This window comes from Oncorhynchus mykiss, chromosome 8 (assembly GCF_013265735.2).
Source record: "Oncorhynchus mykiss isolate Arlee chromosome 8, USDA_OmykA_1.1, whole genome shotgun sequence".
Classification (NCBI taxonomy): Eukaryota; Metazoa; Chordata; class Actinopteri; order Salmoniformes; family Salmonidae; genus Oncorhynchus; species Oncorhynchus mykiss.
The window spans coordinates 61,875,193-61,902,361 of record NC_048572.1 but is presented as its reverse complement, the minus strand read 5'-3'; the positions used below and the strand labels follow the sequence as shown (position 1 = coordinate 61,902,361).

The following is a 27,169-nucleotide window of genomic DNA, read 5'->3' as shown; positions in this document are numbered from 1 at the left end:
TAGGAGCAAGCCCATGTAATGCTTTGTAGGTTAGCAGTAAAACCTTGAAATCAGCCCTTGCTTTGACAGGAAGCCAGTGTAGGGAGGCTAGCACTGGAGTAATATGATCACATTTTTTGGTTGTAGTCAGGATTCTAGCAGCCGTATTTAGCACTAACTGAAGTTTATTTAGTGCTTTATCCGGGTAGCCGGAAAGTAGAGCATTGCAGTAGTCTAACCTAGAAGTGACAAAAGCATGGATTAATTTTTCTGCATCATTTTAGGACAGAAAGTTTCTGATTTTTGCAATGTTACGTAGATGGAAAAAAGCTGTCCTTGAAATGGTCTTGATATGTTCTTCAAAAGAGAGATCAGGGTCCAGAGTAACGCCGAGGTCCTTCACAGTTTTATTTGAGACGACTGTACAACCATTAAGATTAATTGTTAGATTCAACAGAAGATCTCTTTGTTTCTTGGGACCTAGAACAAGCATCTCTGTTTTGTCCGAGTTTAAAAGTAGAAAGTTTGCAGCCATCCACTTCCTTATGTCTGAAACACATGCTTCTAGCGAGGGCAATTTTCGGGCTTCACCATGTTTCATTGAAATGTACAGCTATGTGTCATCCGCATAGCAGTGAAAGTTAACATTATGTTTTCGAATAACATCCCCAAGAGGTAAAATATCTAGTGAAAACAATAGTGGTCCTAAAACGGAATCTTGAGGAACACCGACATTTACAGTTGATTTGTCAGAGGACAAACCATTCACAGAGACAAACTGATATCTTTCCGACAGATAAGATCTAAACCAGGCCAGAACTTGTCCGTGTAGACCAATTTCCGTATAGAACACCTATGCGTTGTCTCAGCCTGTGCTGCGTGTTTTGTGCATTGGGTATTATGGTTCTTGTTCCATGTCGTTCTACGAGGTTTACCATCGCTCTTTAGTTTGAGTACATCCCAGTGTTTTGTATACATGTTTGTTTTGGATGTATTAAAAACCCAGATGATGTATTCCTGCGCCTGTCTCCAAATCCTTTACACCAGCGTGACAATCTAATCAAATCAAATGTTTTTTCAAAATGTACAATAAATATAAGGCCCAGTTTATTTGCTTTATCATAATAATGAATCATTTCAGTAAGATGGCGCCTACAGATATGGCAGCTCTGCTTCTAGCTCCTAAGCAACTTTGCAGTATTTACTTTTTTGTATGTTATTTCTTACATTATTAGACCAGAATTATTTTGTGTTATTACATACCACCCAAAATTACTTTTGGATATCAGAGCGATGGTAACTCACCAGCATTACGACCAGGAATACAACTTTCCCGAATTGGATCCTTTGTTCGTATCCCCCAGTGCAATTGAACTTATTCCAGAGGCTGCTCCAAAACACAGCCGGCGGAGAAGAGGTATTCAGAGTGGAATTCTAGTCAGTCTCAGGAGGTCTGCACACCATCCACCACTTCCGAGTATATTACTCGCTAATGTTCAGTCTCTAGATAATAAAGTAGACGAGTTCAGGGCGAGGATCTCCTTCCAGAAAGACATCATGGATTGTAACATACTCTGTTTCATGGAAATATGGCTCTCTCAAGATAGTACGTTGCGCAGACAGGAATAAAGAACTCTCCGGGAAGAAGAAAGGTGGGGTGCATGATTAACTACTCATGATGTGATTGTGATAACATACAGAAACTCAAGTCATTTTGTTCACCCGACCTAGAAAAACTCACAATCAAATGCCGACCGTATTACCTCCCAAGAGAATTCTCTTCGGTTATAGTCACAGCCGTGTATATTCACCCTCAAGCCGATACCACAATGGCCCTCAAAGAAATACACTGGACTTAATGCAAACAGGAAACCATATATCCTGAGTAGCTGCGGATTTTAGCAAATTTGAGGAAAATGCTACCGAAGTTCCACCAACACATTGACTTGACTACTCACGCTAAAAAAACATTGGACAACTGCTACTCAACTTCTCAAAATGCCTACAAGGTCCTCCCCCACACTCCCTTCAGCAAATCTGATGACAACTCTTTTTTGCTCCTCCCTTCCTATAGGCAGAAACTCAATCAGGAAGTACCCGTGCTAAGGTCTATTCAACAATGGTCTGACCAATCAGAATCCATGCTTCAAGATTGTTTTGATCTCGCGGATTGGGATATGTTCCGGGTAGCCTCTGAGAATAAGATCGACGAATACACGAATACGGGGATTGAGTCCGTCAGGAAGTGTACAGGAGATGTTGTACCCACTGTGACTATTTAAACCTACCCAAATCAGAAACCGTGGATAGATGGCAGCATTCGCGCAAAACTGAAAGAGAGAACCATTTAACCATGGCACGGTGACTAGGAATATGGTTGAATATACAAAGTTTAGTTCCTCCCTCAGTAGGTCAATCAAACAGACAAAACGTCCAAGAGGAATGTTTTATCACATGTCCCCTGAAGGCGAATTTGTTGGCGTCCCATACAATAATGCTGATCAGCTGTGCCTGTATTGTGATTAAATCATTTAATTATAAAATGTTTGGTGTTATTAATACAATTCACATCCTCCAGAAAGGATTGGTTAAACTTAGACAGGCAGTGTCGCGATGTGTGTAGGGGGGTTATGGAAAGCCACTGTGTGGTTATGTCTGACTCCTTTGGGTTTCTATATAAAGTGGGGGAAAAAATACACCGGTTCCTACAACACAGAAGCAAGACATGAAGTAACTAATTTTCCACTTAGACAAACATGTTCAGTCAGCACAGAAGAAGCATGCTACACCAGAGGTAATGCTCAACTAATCCAACAGGTATTTGAGGGGGATCCTACAAGATTTATTTGATTTAATTTCACCTTTATTTAACCAGGTAGGCAAGTTGAGAACAAGTTCTCATTTACAATTGCGACCTGGCCAAGATAAAGCAAAGCAGTTAGACACATACAACGACACAGAGTTACACATGGAGTAAAACAAACATACAGTCAATAATACAGTTGTCACGCCCTGACCATAGTTTACTTTGTATTTTCTATGTTTTGATTGGTCAGGGTGTGATCTGAGTGGGTATTCTATGTTTCATGTCTTGTTTGTCTATTTCTATGTTCAGCCTGATATGGTTCTCAGTCAGAGGCAGGTGTTCGTCATTGTCTCTGATTGGGAACCATATTTAGGTAGCCTGGGTTTCACTGTGTGTTTGTGGGTGATTGTTCCTGTCCTTTGTGTCCTTAGTGTTAGTTTGCACCAGTTTAGGCTGTTTCGGTTTTCATTACGTTTATTATTTTGCACTGTTTGTATTTAGATTTGTGTTGCTATAGTCAATAAACATGGATCGTAATCTACACGCCGCATTTTGGTCCGACTCACCTTCTCATCAAGAAAACCGTTACAGAATCACCCACCACCAACGGACCAAGCAGCGTGTCAACAGGCAGGAGCAGCGCGAGGAGAAGCGCAATAAGGATTTCTGGACATGGGAGGAAATCCTCGACGGGAGAGGACCCTGGGCTAAACCAGGGGAGTGTAGCCGCACTAAGGTGCAGCGGGAGAAGAAACAACAGGAACAGCCCAAGGAGGAGTACAGTATGGAGTATACTACTTGGGAGGAGATCGACAGGTGGGCGGCCGACCCAGGGAGAGTGCCGGAGCCTGCCTGGGATTCGCTGGAGCAGTGCGAGGAAGGTTACCGTAGAATGGAGGCGGTGAAAGCAGAGAGGCGCTGGTATGAGAAGGCAGCTCGGCGACGTGGATGGAAGCTTGAGAGGCAGCCCCAAAAATTTATTGGGGGGGGGGCTAACAGGGAGTATGGCTATGCCAGGTAGGAGACCTGGGCAGACTCCCTGTGCTTACCGGGGGGCTAGAGAGACCGGACAGGCACCGTGTTATGCAGTGGTGCGCACGGTGTCTCCAGTGCGGGTGCATAGCCCGGTGCGGTATATTCCAGCTCCGCGTGTCTGCCGGGCTAGAGGTTCGCCTGCATAGTCCAGTGCGGGCTATTCCACCTCGCCGCACTAGCAGGGCGACCGTGAGCATTCAACCAGGTAAGGTTGGGCAGGCTCGGTGCTCAAGAGCTCCAGTGGGCCTGCACGGTCCGGTTTTTCCAGTACCACCTCCACACCCCAGCCCTCCGGTAGCAGCTCCCCGCACCAGGCTTCCTGTGCGTGTCCTCGGCCCAGTACCACCAGTGCCAGCACCACGCATCAGGCCTACAGTGCGCCTCGCCTGTCCAGCGCTGTCGGAGCCCTCCTCCTCTCCAGCGCTGTCGGAGTCTCCCGCCTGTTCAGAACTGCCAGTTAGCATAGAGCTGCCAGTTAGCATAGAGCTGCCAGTTAGCATAGAGCTGCCAGTTAGCATAGAGCTGCCAGTTAGCATAGAGCTGCCAGTTAGCTTAGAGCTGCCAGTCTGCAAGGAGCTGCCAGTCTGCAAGGAGCTGCCAGTCTGCAAGGAGCTGCCAGTCTGCAAGGAGCTGCCAGTCTGCATGGAGCTGCCAGTCTGCATGGAGCTGCCAGTCTGCAAGGAGCCGCCAGAGCTGCCTGTCTGCAGGATGCCGCCAAAGCTGCCAGTCTGCAAGGAGCCGCCAGAGCTGCCAGTTAGCATGGAGCAGCCAGGGCCGCCAGTTAGCATGGAGCAGCCAGGGCCGCCAGTTAGCATGGAGCAGCCAGGGCCGCCAGTCAGCATGGAGCAGCCAGGGCCGCCAGTCAGCATGGAGCAGCCAGGGCCGCCAGTCAGCATGGAGCAGCCAGGGCCGCCAGTCAGCATGGAGCAGCCAGGGCCGCCAGTCAGCATGGAGCAGCCAGGGCCGCCAGTCAGCATGGAGCAGCCAGGGCCGCCAGTCAGCATGGAGCAGCCAGGGCCGCCAGTCAGCATGGAGCAGCCAGTCAGCATGGAGCAGCCAGAGCAGCCAGTCAGCATGGAGCAGCCAGAGCTGCCAGTCAGCATGGAGCAGCCAGTCAGCATGGAGCAGCCAGAGCTGCCAGTCAGCATGGAGCAGCCAGTCAGCATGGAGCAGCCAGAGCTGCCAGTCAGCATGGAGCAGCCAGTCAGCATGGAGCAGCCAGAGCTACCAGTCATCATGGAGCAGCCAGTCAGCATGGAGCAGCCAGAGCTGCCAGTCGACCAGACTCTTCCAGAGCTGCCAGTCGTCCAGACTCTTCCAGAGCTGCCAGTCGTCCAGACTCTTCCAGAGCTGCCAGTCGTCCAGACTCTTCCAGATCTGCCAGTCGTCCAGACTCTTCCAGATCTGCCAGTCGTCCAGACTCTTCCAGATCTGCCAGTCGTCCAGACTCTTCCAGATCTGCCAGTCGTCCAGACTCTTCCAGATCTGCCAGTCGTCCAGACTCTTCCAGATCTGCCCGTCGACCAGACTCTTCCAGATCTGCCCGTCGTCCAGACTCTTCCAGATCTGCCAGTCGTCCAGACTCTTCCAGATCTGCCAGTCGTCCAGACTCTTCCAGATCTGCCAGTCGTCCAGACTCTTCCAGATCTGCCAGTCGTCCAGACTCTTCCAGATCTGCCAGTCGTCCAGACTCTTCCAGATCTGCCAGTCGTCCAGACTCTTCCAGATCTGCCAGTCGTCCAGACTCTTCCAGATCTGCCAGTCGACCAGACTCTTCCAGATCTGCCAGTCGTCCAGATTCTCCCAGATCTGCCTGTCGACCAGATTCTCCCAGATCCGCCTGTCGACCAGATTCTCCCAGATCCGCCAGTCGACCAGATTCTCCCAGATCCGCCAGTCGACCAGATTCTCCCAGATCCGCCAGTCGACCAGATTCTCCCAGATCCGCCAGTCGACCAGATTCTCCCAGATCCGCCAGTCGACCAGATTCTCCCAGATCCGCCAGTCGACCAGATTCTCCCAGATCCGCCAGTCGACCAGATTCTCCCAGATCTGCCAGTCGACCAGATTCTTCCAGATCTGCTAGTCGACCAGGATCTGCTGAAACCGCCAGCCAGCCAGGTTCTGGTAGTTTCTACTACCTGCCTGGGCTTCTTCTCAGTGCTGAGCTTCTTCTCAGTGCTGAGCTTCCTCTCAGTGCTGAGCTACCCATCTGTCCCGAGTTACCTCTGTCCCGAGCTGTCCCTCTGTCCCATGTTATCATTGTGGTGGGTAACCTATTTTGGGACGTTTAGGAGGGGGATTAAAACTGTCATGGAGTGGGGTCCACGTCCAGCGCCAGAGCCGCCACCGCGGACAGATGCCCACCCAGACCCTCCCCTATAGGTTCAGGTTTTGCGGCCGGAGTCCGCACCTTGGGGGGGGGGTACTGTCACGCCCTGACCATAGTTTACTTTGTATTTTCTATGTTTTGATTGGTCAGGGTGTGATCTGAGTGGGTATTCTATGTTTCATGTCTTGTTTGTCTATTTCTATGTTCAGCCTGATATGGTTCTCAGTCAGAGGCAGGTGTTCGTCATTGTCTCTGATTGGGAACCATATTTAGGTACCCTGGGTTTCACTGTGTGTTTGTGGGTGATTGTTCCTGTCCTTTGTGTCCTTAGTGTTAGTTTGCACCAGTTTAGGCTGTTTCGGTTTTCATTACGTTTATTATTTTGCACTGTTTGTATTTAGATTTGTGTTGCTATAGTCAATAAACATGGATCGTAATCTACACGCCGCATTTTGGTCCGACTCACCTTCTCATCAAGAAAACCGTTACAACAGTATGAACAAGTCTATATACGATGTGAGCAAATGAGGTGAGATAAGGGAGGTAAAGGCAAAAAAAGGCCATGGTGGCAAAGTAAATACAATATAGCAAGTAAAACACTGGAATGGTAGATTTGCAGTGGAAGAATGTGCAAAGTAGAAATAAAAATAATTTGTTGCAAAGGAGCAAAATAAATAAATAAATACAATAAATACAGTAGGAAAGAGGTAGTTGTTTGGGCTAAATTATAGGTGGGCTATGTACAGGTGCAGTAATCTGTGAGCTGCTCTGACAGTTGGTGCTTAAAGCTAGTGAGGGAGATAAGTGTTTCCAGTTTCAGAGATTTTTGTAGTTCGTTCCAGTCATTGGCAGCAGAGAACTGGAAGGAGAGGCGGCCAAAGAAATAATTGTTTTTGGGGGTGACTAGAGAGATATACCTGCTGGAGCGTGTGCTACAGGTGGGAGATGCTATGGTGACCAGCGAGCTGAGATAAGGGGGGACTTTACCTAGCAGGGTCTTGTAGATGACATGGAGCCAGTGGGTTTGGCGACGAGTATGAAGCGAGGGCCAGCCAACGAGAGCGTACAGGTCGCAATGGTGGGTAGTATATGGGGCTTTGGTGACAAAACGGATTGCACTGTGATAGACTGCATCCAATTAGTTGAGTAGGGTATTGGAGGCTATTTTGTAAATGACATCGCCGAAGTCGAGGATTGGTAGGATGGTCAGTTTTACAAGGGTATGTTTGGCAGCATGAGTGAAGGATGCTTTGTTTTGCGAAATAGGAAACCAATTCTAGATTTAACTTTGGATTGGAGATGTTTGATGTGGGTCTGGAAGGAGAGTTTACAGTCTAACCAGACACCTAGGTATTTGTAGTTGTCCACGTATTCTAAGTCAGAGCCGTCCAGAGTAGTGATGTTGGACAGGCGGGCAGGTGCAGGCAGCGATCGGTTGAAGAGCATGCATTTAGTTTTACTTGTACTTAAGAGCAATTGGAGGCCACAGAAGGAGAGTTGTATGGCATTGAAGCTTGCCTGGAGGGTTGTTAATAACACAGTGTCCAAAGAAGGGCCAGAAGTATACACAATGGTGTCGTCTGCGTAGAGGTGGATCAGAGACTCACCAGCAGCAAGAGCGACATCATTTATGTATACAGAGAAGAGAGTCGGTCCAATAATTGAACCCTGTGGCACCCCTATAGAGACTGCCAGAGGTCCAGACAGCAGACCCTCCTATTTGACACACTGAACTCTATCAGAGAAGTAGTTGGTGAACCAGGCGAGGCAATCATTTGAGAAACCAAGGCTGTCGAGTCTGCCGATGAGGATGTGGTGATTGACAGAGTCGAAAGCCTTGGCCAGATCAATGAATACGGCTGCACAGTAATGTTTCTTATCGATGGCGGTTAAGATATCGTTTAGGACCTTGAGCATGGCTGAGGTGCACCCATGACCAGCTCTGAAACCAGATTGCATAGCAGAGAAGGTATGGTGAGATTCGAAATGGTCGGTAATCTGTTTGTTGACTTGGCTTTCGAAGACCTTAGAAAGGCAGGGTAGGATAGATATAGGTCTGTAGCAGTTTGGGTCAAGAGTGTCCCCCCCTTTGAAGAGGGGGATGACCGCAACTGCTTTACAATCTTTGGGAACCTCAGACGACACGAAAGAGAGGTTGAACAGGCTAGTAATAGGGATGGCAACAATTTCGGCAGATCATTTTAGAAAGAAAGGGTCCAGATTGTCTAGCCCGGCTGATTTGTAGGGGTCCAGATTTTGCAGCTCTTTCAGAACATCAGCTGACTGGATTTGGGAGAAGGAGAAATGGGGAAGGCTTGGGCGAGTTGCTGTGGCGGGTGCAGTACTGATGACCGGGGTAGGAGTAGCCAGGTGGAAAGCATGGCCAGCCGTAGAAAAATGCTTATTGAAATTCTCAAGTATGGTGGATTTATCAGTGGTGACAGTGTTTCCTATCTTCAGTGCAGTGGGCAGCTGGAAGGAGGTGTTCTTATTCTCCATGGACTTTACAGTGTCGCAGAACTTTTTTGAGTTGGTGTTGCAGGAAGCAAATTTCTGCTTGAAAAAGCTAGCCTTGGCTTTTCTAACTGCCCGTGTATAATGGTTTCTAGCTTCCCTGAACAGCTTCATATCACGGGGGCTGTTCGATGCTAATGCAGAACGCCATAGGATGTTTTTGTGTTGGTTAAGGGCAGTCAGGTCTGGGGAGAACCAAGGGCTATATCTGTTCCTGGTTCTAAATTTCTTGAATGGGGCATGCTTTTTAAAGATGGTTAGGAAGGCATTTAAAAAAAATACCCAGGCATCCTCTACTGACGGGATGAGATCAATATCCTTCCAGGATACCCCGGCCAGGTCGATTAGAAAGGCCTGCTCACTGACGTGTTTCAGGGAGCGCTTGACAGTGATGAGTGGAGGTCGTTTGACCGCTGACCCATTACGGAGGCAGTGATCGCTGAGATCTTGGTTGAAGACAGCAGAGGTGTATATAGAGGGCAAGTTGGTTAGGATGATATCTATGAGGGTACCCGTGTTTAAGGCTTTGGGGAAGTACCTGGTAGGTTCATTGATAATTTGTGTGAGATTGAGGGCATCAAGCTTAGATTGTAGGATGGCTGGGGTGTTAAGCATGTTCCAGTTTAGGTCGCCTAGCAGCACGAGCTCTGAAGATAGATGGGGGGCAATCAGTTCACATATGGTGTCCAGAGCACAGCTGGGGCAGAGGGTGGTCTATAGCAGGCGGCAACGGTGAGAGACTTGTTTTTAGAGAGGTGGATTTTTAAAAGTAGAAGTTCAAATTGTTTGGGTACAGACCTGGATAGTAGGACAGAACTCTGCAGGCTATCTTGAGATGATTTCAGTGAGAATGGCGTGATCGATTACTCAGGAAGTTCCACAGAGCATCAAGGAAGCTGCAACTCTTTTGTGAAAAGGTACGATTTAAACAATTTAGCTGGTTGGTTTTTAGCAAAATCTTGCTTTAGTGTGTGGGGTCGCTGTCCATGGTGCTGTTGGAGCACAGCAAGATTTATTGCCATTGAACCTGTCACTTTTATGTTTATTGTGGCATAGCGTGATATAAGCATAGTTCAATATAATTCCGATGCAAGAACCTAATTGACTCCCCTGGGTATGGCTACATATCGGTAAGTTTCATCATAGAAATAGATCCTACATTCTATTATGGTTTCCTTGGTAGCCTATTGGTTTACATTTCTGTAAATGGAACTGTTTGCATTGGAGACGTGTTTTTGTATGCTGGCATTGCTTCATTTATTACTTGGGTCGAATTTGATTCACAGATGGGTATTGTACCATATCACAACGTGTTGTTGAACTCATGAGCGAGCGGCATGATTTTCCATTTTTTAAGCGGGCCTGTTTAGGCCTATTTATATGGCAAGACAGCTGTGCATGAATGCATCTCACTGTAGTAGGCTGTAGGCTATGTTTTGGTTATTTGGATCTCCATTAGCCTTTTGTTTACTGCATTTGTTTACTGTTAATGTAACTAGCCTGAATATAGACTGTGTCATGCCTTTCTCAATCTGATATTTTTTTTATTGTCCTACTACTTGGTACCGCTGTTTTGCTCTGTTCCATTTGTTCGCATTCGCAGTTATGTCGGTATTCTAAGCCAAACTGCTATTCAGTATTTTTATTTGCATGCATGAATAAGTAGGCTACTAATTTCAACATTTAGTTTGCATTATTTTGACAAGACAGATGTATGTACGGCTGCATTCACATAGCTGAATGTAATAGGTGAATTGCCATACCCATCTTGAAGCTTATTCATTACCAAAACGGCTTAGCTGTTGGTCGCTGCCCATTTGCTGATACAGCTCAGCAGAGATAGGCTATAGATTTCAAAAGCACTCAATGATGATCCCGGAGTCTCTATATTTGAACTTGATTTTTTATTGTGGAATAGCATGATTATATAAACAAAATTCAATATAACTCCAATGCAAGAACCCCGTTTTTTGGGGCCCCACAGTGATTTCAACTGCCCCCTTTGTCACTTTATGCTGGGGTCAGGTCTGGCTCCTGAACATGTACAGCATGAGCTTAATGCATTTGGCCCACCTGTGGCCATAGGATGTCACCTAGTGGCCTTTTATAAACACTACAGAGCACATGTTTTTCATTCTGGTAGAGTTTGGAGCTTTCTGTGGGAGAAGAGACCACCACAGAATCAAAACCTCAAAAATATCTAGATCGTTAAAGAAATATAGTAAATAATTATACATAAATAAGTTATAAGTACTAATATGAACAAATCAAGTAGTAGTAGTACATACTAAGAAATAAGGGTAGTAAATACTAAGAAAACCTCCCTTATTTTTGAAAACACTTTCAACAAATTTAAAGTATCAATCAATCAAACAAAACAAGTACTAAGTAAAGGTATAAGAAAATGATGAGTGCCAATATAGGCAAACCAAGTGCATTAAGGGGAGGGTGGTAAGTGCTAAAGAGGCCTCCCTTATATTTAAAAAGAAACCACCTTCCCACATCTTAAAGTATCATACAAATAAAAGGAACAACACACACTAACGATCCAAGCAAAGTATTTATTGCAATTACCGCATGAAACAGTCAAATCATCCCAATATTACCGCATATATCTGTCCGATCACCGCACTACAAGAAGAGAGCTTGCAATTTTAACCAATCACCACACTTTTACAGCATACAAACTTTATCCCTCGTCAGAGCATGAGATGGACACTACATTTGGAACTGAACCTATGCATGAGGTGACCAGTAATTATGTAAATGTTATCCCATTTGTCACCACATACTCTCAGTCTTATACCTTATACCAATACACACATTATAGATCTCATATAGTAGCACAACTAAGAATAGGAGGGTTGGAATCCAACCAAGGGAGGTCATTAACACAGAGACAGACTAAGGAGCATTTTTGGATGAAAAAATTAAGTACTATTGATCCCACACGTCTAAATGAGAAGTATTTGAGAAAGGCATGGCCACATAATAGCATCTGTCTCCATCTGCTGGACATTTTTGAGAAGACAGGTAGACTGGTCGTTTTTATTTGCATTTAGTCAGAGGTAAATAGACCAGGTCTCGGTCCTACCCGTAACCCTAACCTTCACCAAACTCTTAACCCTAACCTTAAGCCTAACTTTAACCATACCCTTAACCCTACCCTTAACCTAACCCCAACCCTAACCTAAAACCTTAAACCCAACCCTAACCTTAACCAAACCCTTAGCCCTAACCTTAACCTTAACCTAATTTGAACCAATTTTTAAATGAAATATTGTTTTTCACGTGAGGAGTGTCTGTATAGCTTTTCCTGAGGGTACTTTTGATTTCTGTCAAGGAAGCTGAGCTCTCATGATGGTTACCTGAGTCCCACTTACTGTAGTTAGGTAACACTAAAGGGTAACATTGTACAACCTTGTAGATATAATTTAATCTATATAACAGACCTGGTTCTTCTCTCTTTGCAGTGTAGTGCTACCTCCCATTTCAAATGAAATATATTCCTGTTCTAACAGAGTACGTTGCCTCTAACCACTGATCCGAGGTCAGCTCTGTGTTTCCATATCTGATGGTTAGGGTTAGAATTTGGGATGCATAACTGATCCTAGTTGTGCCTAATCTTCTTCTATCCTTGTTATAATGTACTCAGTCCCTCCAGGATTTTGGGGTTCTGCAATCATTTTTTGGGGGCAAAATCAACAATTTTCTGCATATTATGTAAGGACAAATTTGACCAATCACCACGCTATTACCACATAAAACAGTCAAATCATCCAAATATTAACGCATATAACTGTCCAATCACTGCACTACGAAAAGAGAGCTTGCAATTGTAACCAATCACCGCACTTTGACCACATACAACCATTTTCTCTCTGAAATTACAATGCAAAACGTCCTTATTGCCGCAGCAAAATAAGGAATTTTGGCCCGCAACTATCACAAAACAACTGGAGGGACATCGGCAACAAAGCGTAATTCAATTGTTTCCAGCAGCACAGTTACAGTCACCAACACTGGATAACATGAAAAAGCCTAACCAGCTCTGCTTGGGTGAGTAAAATGGTCAGAGTGGGGTGTTCTCTCATTGGGACGTGAGGTAGTCTAGTGGTTAGAGAGTTGGGCCAGTAACCGAAAGGTTGCTGGATGGAATCCCTGAGCTGACAAGGTAAAATTGACAGCCTACCAGGGAACAGTGGGTTAACTGCCTTGTTCAGAGGCAGAACGACAGATTTTTACCTTGTCAGATCAGGGACAATGGAAGAAATCTCTGGGGACAAAGGTATATTTTAAGGCTACTGACACACACGCCTTGATACATAAGACTAGTTATTACTCTAAACACACATACAGGGGACTTATAAAGTCTCAACTGATAAGATTCACGCTTTTTCAGTTCTGCCCACAAATTTTCTATGGGATTGAGGTACGGGCTTTGTGACGGGCACTCCAATACCCTGACTTTGTTGTCCTTAAGCCATTTTGCCACAACTTTGGAAGTATGTTTTGGGTCATTGTCCATTTGGAAGACCCATTTGTGACCAAGCTTTAACTTCCTGACTGATGTCTTGAGATGTTGCTTCAATATATCCACATCATTCTCCCTTCTCCTGCACTTGATTTGTTCATATTATAACTTATAACTTATTTCTTTATTTCTTTAAGGGTCTAGATATTTAGAGGTTTCAATTCGGTGGTGGTCTCTCACCACAAAAAGGCCTTATATTGGGCTTTATTTCCACAGCTACTGATGGGCCCGGCTCCACAAGTGGATCAAGGGGACTTAGATCCCTCAGTTCAAACTTTATCCCCCTCAGTTTTAGTTTTATGTCTATATATAAAAATAGCAAAGAATTTAACTAGTGGGAAAAATCTCACACGTTCCAATAAAACAGAAGTAACACTCGAGGCTACAAGGCTGCTGAAGGTGGTGACGGACCCTGGCTTTACGTTTACAGCCACCATGGTGCACAGAATTCCTAGTCTCCTCGAACCAAAGCAATGGATCTTTACACTGGAGTCAAAGTGGTCCGCAAAGTGGTGCGTTGGAGTGCGTCGAGAAGCTGAGGTTTGACAGCGAGTTGGAAGCCAATGTTATGTAAGTACAAATGCGTGGTGGACAGTACAGTAGACCAGCAGGATAGAGGAGAAGAGACTGAGTGTAAAATACTATTCTTCAGCACGTTGGATGCTGCCATTAGTGAAATATCAGAAAGATTTCGCGAACGCAACAGCCAACTGGTGGAGGCCCTATTGTGCCCTTGACCCAGAGAGCCATGACTTTCTACATGTGAAAAAGGTGAAACCACTGCTGGATTTAAGCAATGCAGATTTTGTGAAAGCTGAGTTCAGTGTCGCTTGCCAGTTTTTGCAGACTGAAATGTTTACTGCACTGAAACATGGACTGAATTTTGTGGAGTCCACAGTCACATGCGAGAACTAATTTCCCACATTGACAAATGTGTTCAGTCGGCACACAAGAAGCATGCTGATGACTCAGGAAGTTCCACAGAGCATCAAGGAAGCTGCAACTCTTATGAAAAGGTAGGATTGAAACAATCTAGCTGGTTGGTTTGTATCAAAATCTTGCTTAGTGTGTAGCGCGCTGTCCATGGTGCTGATAGAGTGCAGCGAGACTTCGTGCCATTGAACCTGTCACTTCTTGGTCAAAATAATGTTTTAAACTTTTATGTTTATTGTGGTATAGCATGATATAAGCAGAATTATAATTCCAATGCAATAACCCAAATGACACCCTGGGCAATGTTCCCTCTAATTTCTGGGGGCACTGGGCAAATTTTAGGTCTTGTGAACAGAAACTTGAATGTTGTTTGAATTTTGTGCAACTTCCGGCTCGCGTTTACAGTGAACACTGAAGTTTTATACAGTAGCCAATAGGTTATTGTGGCTATTTGAGCATAATGTAGGCCTGCCAACAAAACCAATGGAACATTTTCACATGGAAGTAGCTTTGGATTTCTATGACGTAGCCTATATGTGGGGCTTGATATTAATAATTTTTTACTTGGTCTGTAACACCTTGGGTCAAATAGGTGACTGTACATGGCATTGTATTATGTTGTATGATTTAAGAAACCACTTTACAAAATAACAATTATTATTACCATACAGATAATCAGACAATATAGGCTACTCCTCTGCCTGTCTTATTTGCATATTCAAGCCTGTTTCAAAATACAACACTGCCCCTTTAATCAAGACATAAGCTTTTTACCTGAATCGCTTTTCAAAAACAGCTTTAAACGTAGCCTATACGTTTTGTGCTCTTGTAGGAAGCAGTAACTCCTCATTTTCTGACCTATACTTATCTATTACTGAACACAAATATAAACGCAACATGCAACAATTTAAACTATTTTATACAGCTACAGTTCAAATAAGGACATTTGTCAATTGAAATAAATACATTAGGCCCTAATCTATGGATTTCACATGACTGGGCAGCCATGGGAGGGTATGGGAGGGCATAGACCCAGCCACTTGGGTGCCAGGCCCACATACTGGGGAGCCAGGCCCAGCCAATCAATTGGACATACTGCCAAATGAGCTAAAATGACATTGGAGGCAGCATATGGTACAGAAGTAAACATTCAATTATCTGGCAACAGCTCTGGTGTCTGCAGTCAGCATTCCAATTGCACACTCCTGCAAAACTTGAGAGTGACCTTAAGTTAGTGTTAGGTAAGGGTACTGAGGTATGTTACCCGCTAAGGGGGGCAGGGTGCACAGCACATAACGACTTGACCAACTCATTTTATAAACCTCTAGTTTAAAGAGAACACTTCTACAAGCTGTTATTAAGAGTGTATGTGCGGGGTCCCACAGAAAGCTCCACACTCCTACCAGAATCAATAAAGAGTGCTCTGTAGTGTTTATAAAAGGCCACTAGATGGCAAGCTATGGCCACAGCTGTATCCAAATGAATAAAGGTCTTATATTGGGCTTTATTTTCACAACCCCTGAACAAGTACAATATGATACTTGTTGAGGAATTGTGAAAATAAAGCCCAATATAAGACCTTTATAGACCTCCCATGGATACTGTACTGGGTTATAAATGTTAAAAGTTAAGGGTTCCGGTTGGAATAAAGTCCAAAGAGGGACTTCATTCAATCTCATTAAGGCCGGTGGTCTGTCATCTTGTCAGATCTCCCTGCGTAATAGATGTGTTGCTGTAACCTTGGAGACATTTGTTTTTAGTTTCCCTGATGTACAGTTTGTTACACTTTTGACATTGTATCACATAAACCAGGTTGGATGACTCCAGCTGAAAGATTTGTCAGACTGGCGCCCCAATCCTGTTTGTTTTTTTATAATGTACTTGATAGACCCGAGGTGGGAATTGATCGGCCGTTTCCCTCCATCCAGAGAGGTATTCACAAAATCATCTTTAAGATTATATTCTTTCCTAACTTTGAGATAACTTTAAAATATGCAACAGTAAAACAATATTCTGTGTCTCCTAGAAGTGTGCCTTCACTATAGAATTAAGCTGCATTGAAGGTGTGGAGAAGGTAGTGACAAACGATACGACACTCAACAGTATCGGCCTGGGTAGGAAGTTCCCCATGATGGAGGTCTCCGCCATCTCCGCCATGTGCACCGCCGCCTTTACTGAGCGGAGAAATCTTTTGGTGTAACCTCTTGGTCTGAGTGCTTTGAAGAGTATCTGTGTTGCTACTTCAACATCCTCTGCTCTTGTACATATTCTGTTGAATGTTATCAGTTGAGACTTTATAAGTCCCCTGTATGTGTGTTTAGAGTAATAACTAGTCTTATGTATCAAGGCGTGTGTGTCAGTAAGCTTAAAATATACCTTTGTCCCCAAGAGATTTCTTCCATTGTTCCACGGCATCAGAAATACCTAAGTGTCAAGAAATTATATGATTTGGGGTTGTAGGTTTTATTTAACTGTGATGGGGGATTCCCATTCAGTGTCTATAACACTCTCAAAATCCACCACTGGCTGGCACCAAATCCCAAAGATATCATCTACATATTTGATGTATAGGGAGGGTAGCTTCCTGCACTTGGAAAGGACAATATGCTCCCATTCAGCCATGTACATTGGCATACGCGGGAGCAAACTTTTTACCCATTGCAGTACCCGAAACCTGCATATAACGTTTTGAATCAAACTCAAAATCAACCCCGGCTCAAGGAGAGAGAGGATAGCCTCACCTGGCAAATTTGGGACTGGGTATTTTTGAAAGATTTCTGTGACTGCTTTCAGGCCTAACTGAGTGTCAATGTTAATATATAACGAATCTACACTGAACAAAAACATAAACGCAAAGTTTAAAGTTTTGGTCCCATGTTTCATGAGCTGAAATAAAAGATCACAGAAATGATCAGACAAGCTTTTTTCTCTAAAATGTTGTTTACATCCCTGTTAGTGAGCATTTCTCCTTTGACAAGTGTGGCATATCAATAAGCTGATTAAACAGCATGATCATTACACAGGTGCACATAGTGCTGGGGACAAGAAAATGCCACACTAAAATGCGCAGTTTTGAAGTGTGCATTTGGCATGCTGACTCTAGGAATGTCCATCAGAGCTGTTGCCAAATAATATGATTTTAATTTCTCTACCATGAGCCTCCTCCAACGTCGTTTTAGAGAATTTGGCAGTATGTCCAACCGGCCTCACAACCACAGACCACATGTATAGCGTTGTGTGGGCGAGCGGTTTTCTGATGTCAACGTTGGGAACAGAGTGCCCTATGTTGGCGGTGAATTTAATTTTATCTATGGCATTTTTAATGCACACAAATACTGTGACGATGTCCTTAGGCACGTTGTGAGGCCCATTTCTTTTTAAAGGTATGTGTGATTCCCAGTCATGTGAAATTCATAGATTAGGACCTAATGGATTTATTTCAATTGACTAATTTCCTTATATGAAGTGTAACTCAGTAAAATATTAGGCATTGTTTCCAGTTGCGTTTATATTTTTGTTCAGTATACATCAATAGAGAAAACCATTGCTCCAGGGGGAAAATCTAAATCTTAATGTTTTTTTTTACAAGCTCATAGGTGTGTTTGACATAACTGATATAAAGGGATTTTAGAAAGGAGTCAATATACTCTGCCACACTACATGACTCGCTGCCGCAATACGAATCGTTTGGTCGACCAGTGGGAACCTCATATGGGACCGTCCATGTACTAGGATCCTTGTGTATTTTACTTAAGAGAAATAATTTTCTGGCTCTCGGTGGGTCAGGACCATAAAAATAATACCTGTGTTTAGAGGAGATGTACTTTTCCTTATACAATTCCCCTATAATTTCACAAATCCTTTGACTATGATCAGTGTTAAAACAATTCTAATTCAATTATTAAATGAAATCATACTCTACGTTTAACCACAATGTATTTAAAAATGCATTGGTTTGTTATGAAAAAGAATGCTTTTAAACATTTGCATTTAAAGTATAACTTTTTAACACATTTGCATTTAAAGGATAACTTTTTAATGTATATAAACAAAGTGCATATAAATGTAACCATTCAAAACGAATACAATCTGAACAGCATAATACAATCTGCGCCATATCAAATAAAAATAAATATCAATTTGCAAAACTGCAGTATCCCACAAATTGAAATAAATGTAAAAAAAGGATGCTATTACACATGTGCATTTAAAGTATAACTTTTTCAATGTATATAAACAAAGTGCATATAAATGTAACAATTCAAATCGAATACAATCTGAACAAAATAATAATAGAATATTGCACCATATCAAAGAAAAATAAGTAACAATGTGCAAAACTGCAGCATCCCACTTAAAATATTAAACTGGTCCTTCTTTTCTCTCTCTTCTTTATTGCCATGTTATAACCAGCAGCACACAGCAATGCTGACCACATTTTTCTTTTATGAGAGATTTGCCTTAAGAAATGCAAGCTGCCTCCCTTTCGAGGGGCTGATGCGGTTTCTTCTCTCAGTAATTATTTATCCCGTTTTCGAGAAGACCCTCTCAGAGGGAACGGATGTAGCCACTATGCAGCCTCCTTGTCATGACTTTAGTAAGCCATGGGTAGACAGAGGCCTTGTTCTGCCACCATCTCAGAGGATCTGCAGATCTATGGAGGAGGGGCTCCTCCAAATAGGATCGGACCTCCATTATGGCATCTGCTGAGGGATTCCTTTGTGCTGCATCCCCAGTTGCTCTCTCATCAAACAGCATCCAAACAGAAGACGTTTGTGGCACTACTGCTGGTGCTTCTGTTCCATCTGATCCCTCTTCTTCCTGTTACCCTGGTGCCTGAGCCAGCTGACTGCTGGGGCTGTCCCTCCCTGCTGCTGAGGTTATTCTCTGGCATCACTGAAGGCTAACTTCTTAAACCTGGGGTCAAGTGTAGCGGGTTCTGATGTGATTATTATATTCCATTCTGTGGAACTTTCTGTCCATTGGTGAACACAGGGTGTCCATCAACTCTGTCACATGTCCTGTGGTTACATTTGCTTCTCTCTGGTGGCTGGCTGTGGTTCGCTGCAGACCCTTACACAGGATTATAATTTTTGAGGCTGTCACATAGCTGAAAAGAGAAAACAGTGACTTATTAGTTCAGGTTCATGTTTTGGTCTACTGATAGTACATTCTCATCTACTGCTGCTCATATACATATATAATACTGAATTAAATAATGATCTAGTAATAACTGCTTACTGTACCTCTCTCCACAGTGACCTGATCAAAGGGTTCCATTACTCTTCACACCTCCTCCACCACCTCCCATTCCTCTGTTGATGCTCCTCTTCGGTCAGAGCATCAACAGGCACATTGACAATGGCCAGGGTAGAGATGATGGCATCCTTTGACTCAAGAAACCGCTTCTACATATAAAATGTTGAATTCCACCTTGTAGTGCAGTCTTGTTTAGGCCTCAGCTCAGGCATCCCCGTCTGGCGTTGTGTAGACTTTAGTTTTTCAGCACCTACTGTGCTCTTGTGGAAGTATTCCACAGCTGCTTTCACTTTGTCCACAGTGGGCTTCATCACCTTCAGAGCATCTCTTACAATCAGGTTGATTGTGTGTGCATGACATGGATGATGGGTCCATTTTAAAATTGACATGGCTTTGGTTATGTTAGCTGCATTGTCGCTATCACAACAGACCACTTTTCCATCTACTTGCCATTCTCTGACCACCCTCAGCAGTTCCTCGGCCAAGTTCTCTGAGGTGTGTCTGTTGCTGAACTCAAAGCAGTCCAGAAGACAGCTAGACATTGAAAAATCTTCAATGAAGTGACATGTAACCGACAAGTTAGTAGTGGTTACCTTTGATGTCCGGCAGTCAGTTGTAAGGCAAACTACAGTAACTTTTTGGACTCTTTCCCGCACTGAAGCCTGTGTGCTCTCATACATTTGTGGAATAAGTGATTTTGAAAGGGTTGTCCTGCTTGGAATTGTGTACATTGGATTTAGACTATTGTTATAATTTCTAGAACCTCTGTCCACCACAATCAAAAATGGCAATCATTTTACCCAATGCAATATCTGTGGCAATCGTTTTAGCCTATGCAATATCAATTTGGCCTTGTTTTGCTACAGACATAGACTTTGGCATAAACTGGTCCATAGACGACTGCGTTGCTGTGGGTCGCGGAGTAGGCCTACTTGACTGAGTGGATACATCTCCACGTGTGGAGGTCCACCACTATCAATAGCAGGCCTCTAGTTTCTCGAAGCTCCACTACAGCTAGCTTCACAGTTGGGTGCACAGTTCGCATACGCCGGTGTAGGTTGTGCGTAGAACCAGCTATATATTTGATTTTGTTTTGGGAAATTCTACACTGTGCTCTAACATTGTCTACATTATTAAAATGCATTCAAATGCTACTGTGCTTCCGACTCATTTTCCAGCTGTTGTTTTCACAGCTGTCCTTCCGCTCTCTCCACGGCTGCTAAATGTGTGACTGTGAGTGTTTGGCTTACACGTGCATATTCACATAATCTTCATGTTATTTGAAGCTTCTCGTTTTGAAAAACGTACCCTATTGACACTTCTATGCTGATTCCTTGCTGGAAAAACAGAAGCATATGCTGAATACCTCATAACTATGGTAAAATATGATGGTGGATCTTTGATGTTAAGGGGCTATTTTGCTTCAACTGTTCGGCATCAGGTCAATGGTATCATGAACTTTAACTAGTACAAGGACATTTTAGCCAAAAACCTGGTTGCCTCTGCCAGGATGCTGAAACTTGGTCGCAAGTGGATCTTCCAGCAAGACAATTAACCCAAGCACTAATCAAAATCAACTAAGAAATGGGTAATTGGCCACAAAAACAACATTTTGTAATGGTCAGCTCAGTCACCTGTAGTTTGAATTGAAGAGGGCATCCCATAATAGCAGATGAAGGATATCAAGTATCTAGAAAGGTTCTGTATGGAGGAATTGTCTAAGATCCCCCCAAGTGTTCTCCAATCTCATAAAATATTTTAGAAAAAAGTATCAGTATTTATTATTTTACATTTTAGTTTTACCCAGAACGATTTACAGGAGCAATTAAGGTTAAGTGCCTTGCTCACAGTTAATGTTAAGTGCCACCTTTGGGTGGCTGACCATTCTTGAAACACATGGGAAACTGGTGAGCGTGAAAAACCCAGCAGCATTGCAGTTCTTGACACAAACCGGTGCGCCTGGCACCTAATACCTTACCCCGTTCAAAGGGACTTAAATATTTTGTCTTGCCTATTCACTCTCTGAATGGCGCACATATACAATCCCTGTCTCAATTGTCTCAAGGTTTAAAAATCCTTCTTTAACCTGTCTCTTCCCCTACACTGAATGATTGAAGTGGATTTAACAAGTGAAATCAATAAGGGATCATAGATTTCACCTGGATTCACCTGATCAGTCTATGTCATTGAAATAGTAGGTGTTCTTAATGTTTTGTATACTCAGTGTAGCTCTGTTTTTGTCTTTTTGTTTAATACAGTATTTTGTTGTTTATCTTTATCAAGGGGGCAAATATTTATGGACTTGACCAGACCAAAACAGTGTAAGAGCCTTTTATGTTTTTCTGGTCAATTACCAGTCACTTAACCTCATCCTAAGGCTATTGCGCGCTGGGATTGAGATACCCCAGTCAGAGGACTAAACCACTGAGCAGTCATGTCCGTAGTAATTTGCACCCTTGATAAAGATCAGCAACATGACTGTACATGTTGAGAGTAATTATGTCACATAATGCATATAATATTGTATGTAGAGGATGTGAATAGGGGTTCTGAGTGTTTCAGAATAGGAATATATATCAAACTGACAGAATCTGTCAATGATCCAATCAAATTAAGGACAGGTGAAACGTTGGAGGCATGAATTTTATTTACAGGAGACATTGACATAATTATTTAATGCAAAGTAAGGGTTAGGCACAAGTTCAAACAAAAACTAGATGCATTCCTGTTGATGTGGTCCCTGCTGAGGTTTTTGTACAGTGTGTGTAGGTTTCCTGTCACTGTGGGCCTCACAGCACAGTAGTACAGAGCAGAGTCTGTCACTAGAGCAGAGGAGATCTCCAGATCCAAACGGTTTTTCTCTTTGTTCAGTTTTGCAGATATTCGAGTGTTCAGAGAATCTGCTTTATTTATAAACCCTGAACCCAAGATGTACAGGAGGAACTCTGGCCTTTGTGCTGTGTCCTGTCGATACCAATGGAATTCATCTCCAGCAGTAGCTGTTCTGGAGTAGTTGTAAGACAGGGTAACAGGGGTTCCCTCTAAACAGTACTCTTCTTTCTTGAGTGGAGTGAGGTCCTCACAACTGACACCTGCATAGAGAATAGTTTTAATACACACACACTGAATTATTCATGAAAATGTACTGAAATTGAATTTAATTGAAATTTGGCTAGTATGGCAATACATTTCATGGAAATGTACTGTATCACAAACCCATAAATATGGTCAGGAACAATGCTGAATACAGCAACTGCATCTTAGATGAAGAGAAACAAACTGAAAGAAAGATCTAAGCAGCCTCCTGTTTTAAATGTCCTGTGCTGCTGTTCAACTGCTGTTCAACTCATCCTCTACCATAAGTCCCTCCCCTTAACATACATTAAGTATGTCATACAAGATATCGGTTTCCTCCCATGGTTCTTGACAGGTTTTCGTACAGTGTGTCAGAGTTTCCTGTCACTGTGGTCTTCATGACACAGTAGTAAACAGCAGTCTGTCACATCAGCAGAAGAGATCTTCAGATCCACAAGTTTGTCCACTTTATCAATGGAAACTGTCAGAATAGGATGTGATGTACAAGAGGAATTCTGGTTTGGATCTGGGATATTGGCAGTACCACTGTAGATTGTAAACAGTGCCATCATATTTGCAGGAGAGATTGACATTCCTTCCCTCCTGAACAAGCTCTTCTGGAGTCAAAGGGTTTATTGAATCCCCAAAACTGTTTCCTGCAAAAAATATTTGGTCAAATAACTTCTGTAACTGTACAACTGTGCAGTTCTAACTGACATTTAAAAATTATGAATGTGGAATTACCATGTTTTTGTGTTGTTCGTTCACTGTAAGATTATATAAAAATATTTGGTCAAATAACTTCTATAACTGTACAACTGTGTAGTTGTAACTGATATTTACAAATTATTAATGTGCAATTAACATGTTTTTGTGCTGTTCATTCACTGTAAGATTATATAAAAATATTTCAATCCATATAATAACTCACCTAAAAAAGCTGAAAAGAGAACAGTTGAGAAGAACAACATCAATTGTCAGACATGATTAATTCTATTCAGACAAGTTTTTTACATAGACGGTACATTGGAGATGATATAAGCCAAGTACTGGAAACAATAGAACACTGTGAAAAATCTGTGCAACCATGCCTGCTATTCATAACTGACTTTGAAAAGGCATTTGATAAAGTACGACTGGAGTTTATATATAAATGCCCCAAACATTTCAATTTTGGAGAATCTCTTAGAAAATGGGTTAAAATCATGTATAATAACCCTAGTTGTAAAATAGTAAATAATGGCTACCTCTCAGAAATTGTTAAACTGTCAAGAGGAGTATAACATGGTTGTCCATTATCGACATATCTATTTTTTTATGGGCATCGAAATGTGAGCTATTAAAATCAGATCCGACAATAATATCAAGGGATTAGAAATCTAGGGCTTAAAAACAAGTGTGCCATTGTTCGCTGAAGATTCATGTTTTCTTTTAAATCCACAACTTGGATCCCTCCACAGCCTCACAGAGGATCTAGATATTTTTTCTAACCTCTCTGGATTACAACCAAATTATGATAAGTGTACTACATTACGTATTGGATCACAAAACAATACAACTTTTACATTGCCATGTAGTTTACCAATAAAATGGTCTGATGGTGAAGTGGATATACTCAGTTTACATATCCCAAAATAAATACATGATTTCACTCCTATACCTTTTAATATAGAGTTAGCAAAAATAGATATGATCTTGCTACCATGGAAAGGTAAATACCTATCTATTTGTGGAAAAATCACCCTGATTAAGTCATATCCCAGTTTACCTATTTGCTTATGGTCTTGCCTACACCTAGAGAACAGTTTATTTTTTTTATTATTTGAGAAAAAAATATTCAAATCAAATGGGCCTATTTATAGGGCTGAAATGATTAAATGTTAAAGCACTTGACCTCTCACTAAAGGTTTCAGTCATGCAAAAGTTATACTTAAATCCAAACTGGTTCTCTAGCAAATTAGTAAGAATGTCTGACCCCAAGTTCAATAATTACAACGTCTCACTTTCAGTTATTATTAGAAGGAAATCATCTCCCAAATATCGTTATTTTTAAAACAAGCCATAGAAAGTTGGTTGCAATTTCAATTTAATCCACCAGAAAAGACAGAACAAATAATACAACAAATATTGTGGTTAAACTCAAATATACTACTTGATAAAAAAAAATATTAAACATTAAAATTAAAAAAAGGTATAAACTTCATAAATTATATCATAAATAGGACTGGTGGAGTTATGTCACACATGCAGCTAACAAAAACATATGGAAATGTCAGCTCTACCCAAAATTACAAGTAAGTAATTGAAGCATTAGGGCAAAAATGGAAGATGAAAGTGGAAGGAGGAAAAAGTAAGGAACTTTACTGTTGGCCCTGCATTAATTAAAGACCATAATTGGTTAAAGAAAATTGTAATAATTAAAAAGTACACTAGTTTCATTTAAGGTCCAAAAAACTATATAGATAGTTGAAAAATAGTTGGGAAGAGATTTTAGACGTACCGATTCCATGGCACATGGTTTATGAACTAATAGGCAAAACGACACCGGATTTAAAACGTAGAATTTGTCAATGTAAATTACTGTACAAAATTCTTGCAACCAATAAAATGTTATTTGTATGGGGGTTACAAACATCCCAGCTCAGACAGAATCATTCGTTTATTTATTTTGGTACTGTCCATATGTTTTTGGTCACAGGTCCAGGAATGGCTGAAGAATTGCAATATTTACCTGGAGCTAACTCTGTGCAGACAGCAATACGGGGTGATCTGAAAAGTCAAAGTCAATCGATCAATAATATAATAATACTTCAGGAAAAATGATAATTTTCTATTTACAATCTGTAGAAACAATGAGAATAGAAAGGTTCAGAACGTTTGTGAAACATCACACAGTTGAAACATATATGGCAAATAGAAATCCAATATGGATGGTGTTAAGAGACAGATGGGAGGGTTTGAATGGAGCTGAAGGTTGGGACAAATAAAAAAATATATTAAAGATAACTAATGTAAAACAGACTGTGTCCGTAAAAAAAGGTATATGGGTTAAGATTTTTTGTGAAAGAGGACAGTTTGAAAGATATGGGAAATAGAAATGAAACCGGATGGACATCAGAAATATATGGGAGAGGTTGAGGTTAGAGGAAGGACAAGAGTTATATAGTATGTTTAAGCTGGATGTCACACCCTGACCATAGTTTGCTTTGTATGTTTCTATGTTTTGTTTGGTCAGGGTGTGATCTGAGTGGGCATTCTATGTTGTCTGTTTCTGTGTTTGGGCCTGATATGGTTCTCAATCAGAGGTAGGTGTTAGTCATTATCTCTGATTGGGAACCATATTTAGGTAGCCTGTTTGGTGTTGGGGTTTGTGGGTGATTGTTCCTGTCTTTTTGTTTGTTGCACCAGATAGGGCTGTTTCGTTTTTTTTTTCTCCCCACGTTTCTTATTTTGTGTTATACATTGTTCAAGTTATCATCTTTATTAAAGATGTATAAAAATAACCACGCTGCGTTTTGGTCCGCCTCTCTTTCCCAGGAAGAATTCCGTGACACTGGAAGTAGAGGCCTAAGCGTTGTTGTTCACTAGTTTACTCCAATTAGAGGATGGGTGGTAGGGTTAGAAAGTAATAAAGGAAAATATATATATTTTTTAAATGTATGTGTGTATGTGTATATATGTATGTACATTACCAGTCAAAAGTCTGGACACACCTACTCATTCCAGGGTGTTTCTTTATTTTTTTTGACTATTTTCTATATTGTAGAATAATAGTGAAGACATCTGTTAGGAAATTATGATTAATATGACTGAACAAATCATTTTAAATGGAACTGTAAGTAAACTTATACTCTGTTATATTATGTTTAATAGGCAATATGAGTTCATAAGAAGAAATTGTGTGACAGGAGAAAGGAGTAATACAATGTTAAAGAACACCATTCCAACTGGGCAGGAACAAATGGGTTGTGGACTGTGTAAACACATAAGGTCGTTAGCCTATGGTTGACCCAACCTGAAACTTAGCTCTGGGGTTCTTAGATTAGGCAGTGAGTGCATTCCTAGGGTTTCTGTTAATTAAAACTGTCAGTTCAGTGGTGATCGATAATGTTGAGGGGTCAAAAGTTATCTGGGAGTGTGTTAGTAAGTTAGAATGAACTTTTCACCTTACTTTGTCCCGGTCGACAGGAGGGGGTTCGGTTAAGGCAGTGAAATGACGTCATGATCTGTATTTAAACTGATGCATGTGTTTGAGTGGCAGCGCGCTCCGAGAATAAATTCTATTACCTATAATTTAAAGACTGGTCTGCGTCTATTTTATGCAAACAAGAAATCTTACAAATAATCATAAAATAGATGAAGGGCTTTCAATTGATGAAAGCACATTGGCTTAATTAAATTATACTAACAACATCAAAACTATAAAATAACACATATGAAATCATGTAGTAACCAAAAAAGTGTTAAACAAATCAACATGTATTTTATATGTCAGATTCTTCAAAGTAGCCAACCTTTGCCTTGATGACAGCTTTGCATACTCTTGGCATTGTGATGCAGACAACTGCATTGATGGAAGCTACAATCTATCAGCAATATTAAAGCTGATCTACCTCCTACATTTAAAAAAATAAAAACGTTTAAGAAACATCTTGCTAGACCTTTGAGAAACAGACAGACAGACAGACAGACAGCAGTGAAA

At 41.9% G+C, this 27,169-nt stretch overlaps 1 gene segment (V, D, J or C); it reads right to left on the bottom strand.

Annotated features, from left to right (window-relative positions):
• Positions 1 to 19,235: 19,235 nt before the first annotated feature.
• On the bottom strand, positions 19,236 to 22,807 carry LOC110530960. The segment is given in 3 exon segments: positions 19,236 to 19,243; positions 22,101 to 22,484; positions 22,609 to 22,807. Coding segments are annotated over 3 exon segments (435 nt in total).
• Positions 22,808 to 27,169: the final 4,362 nt, after the last annotated feature.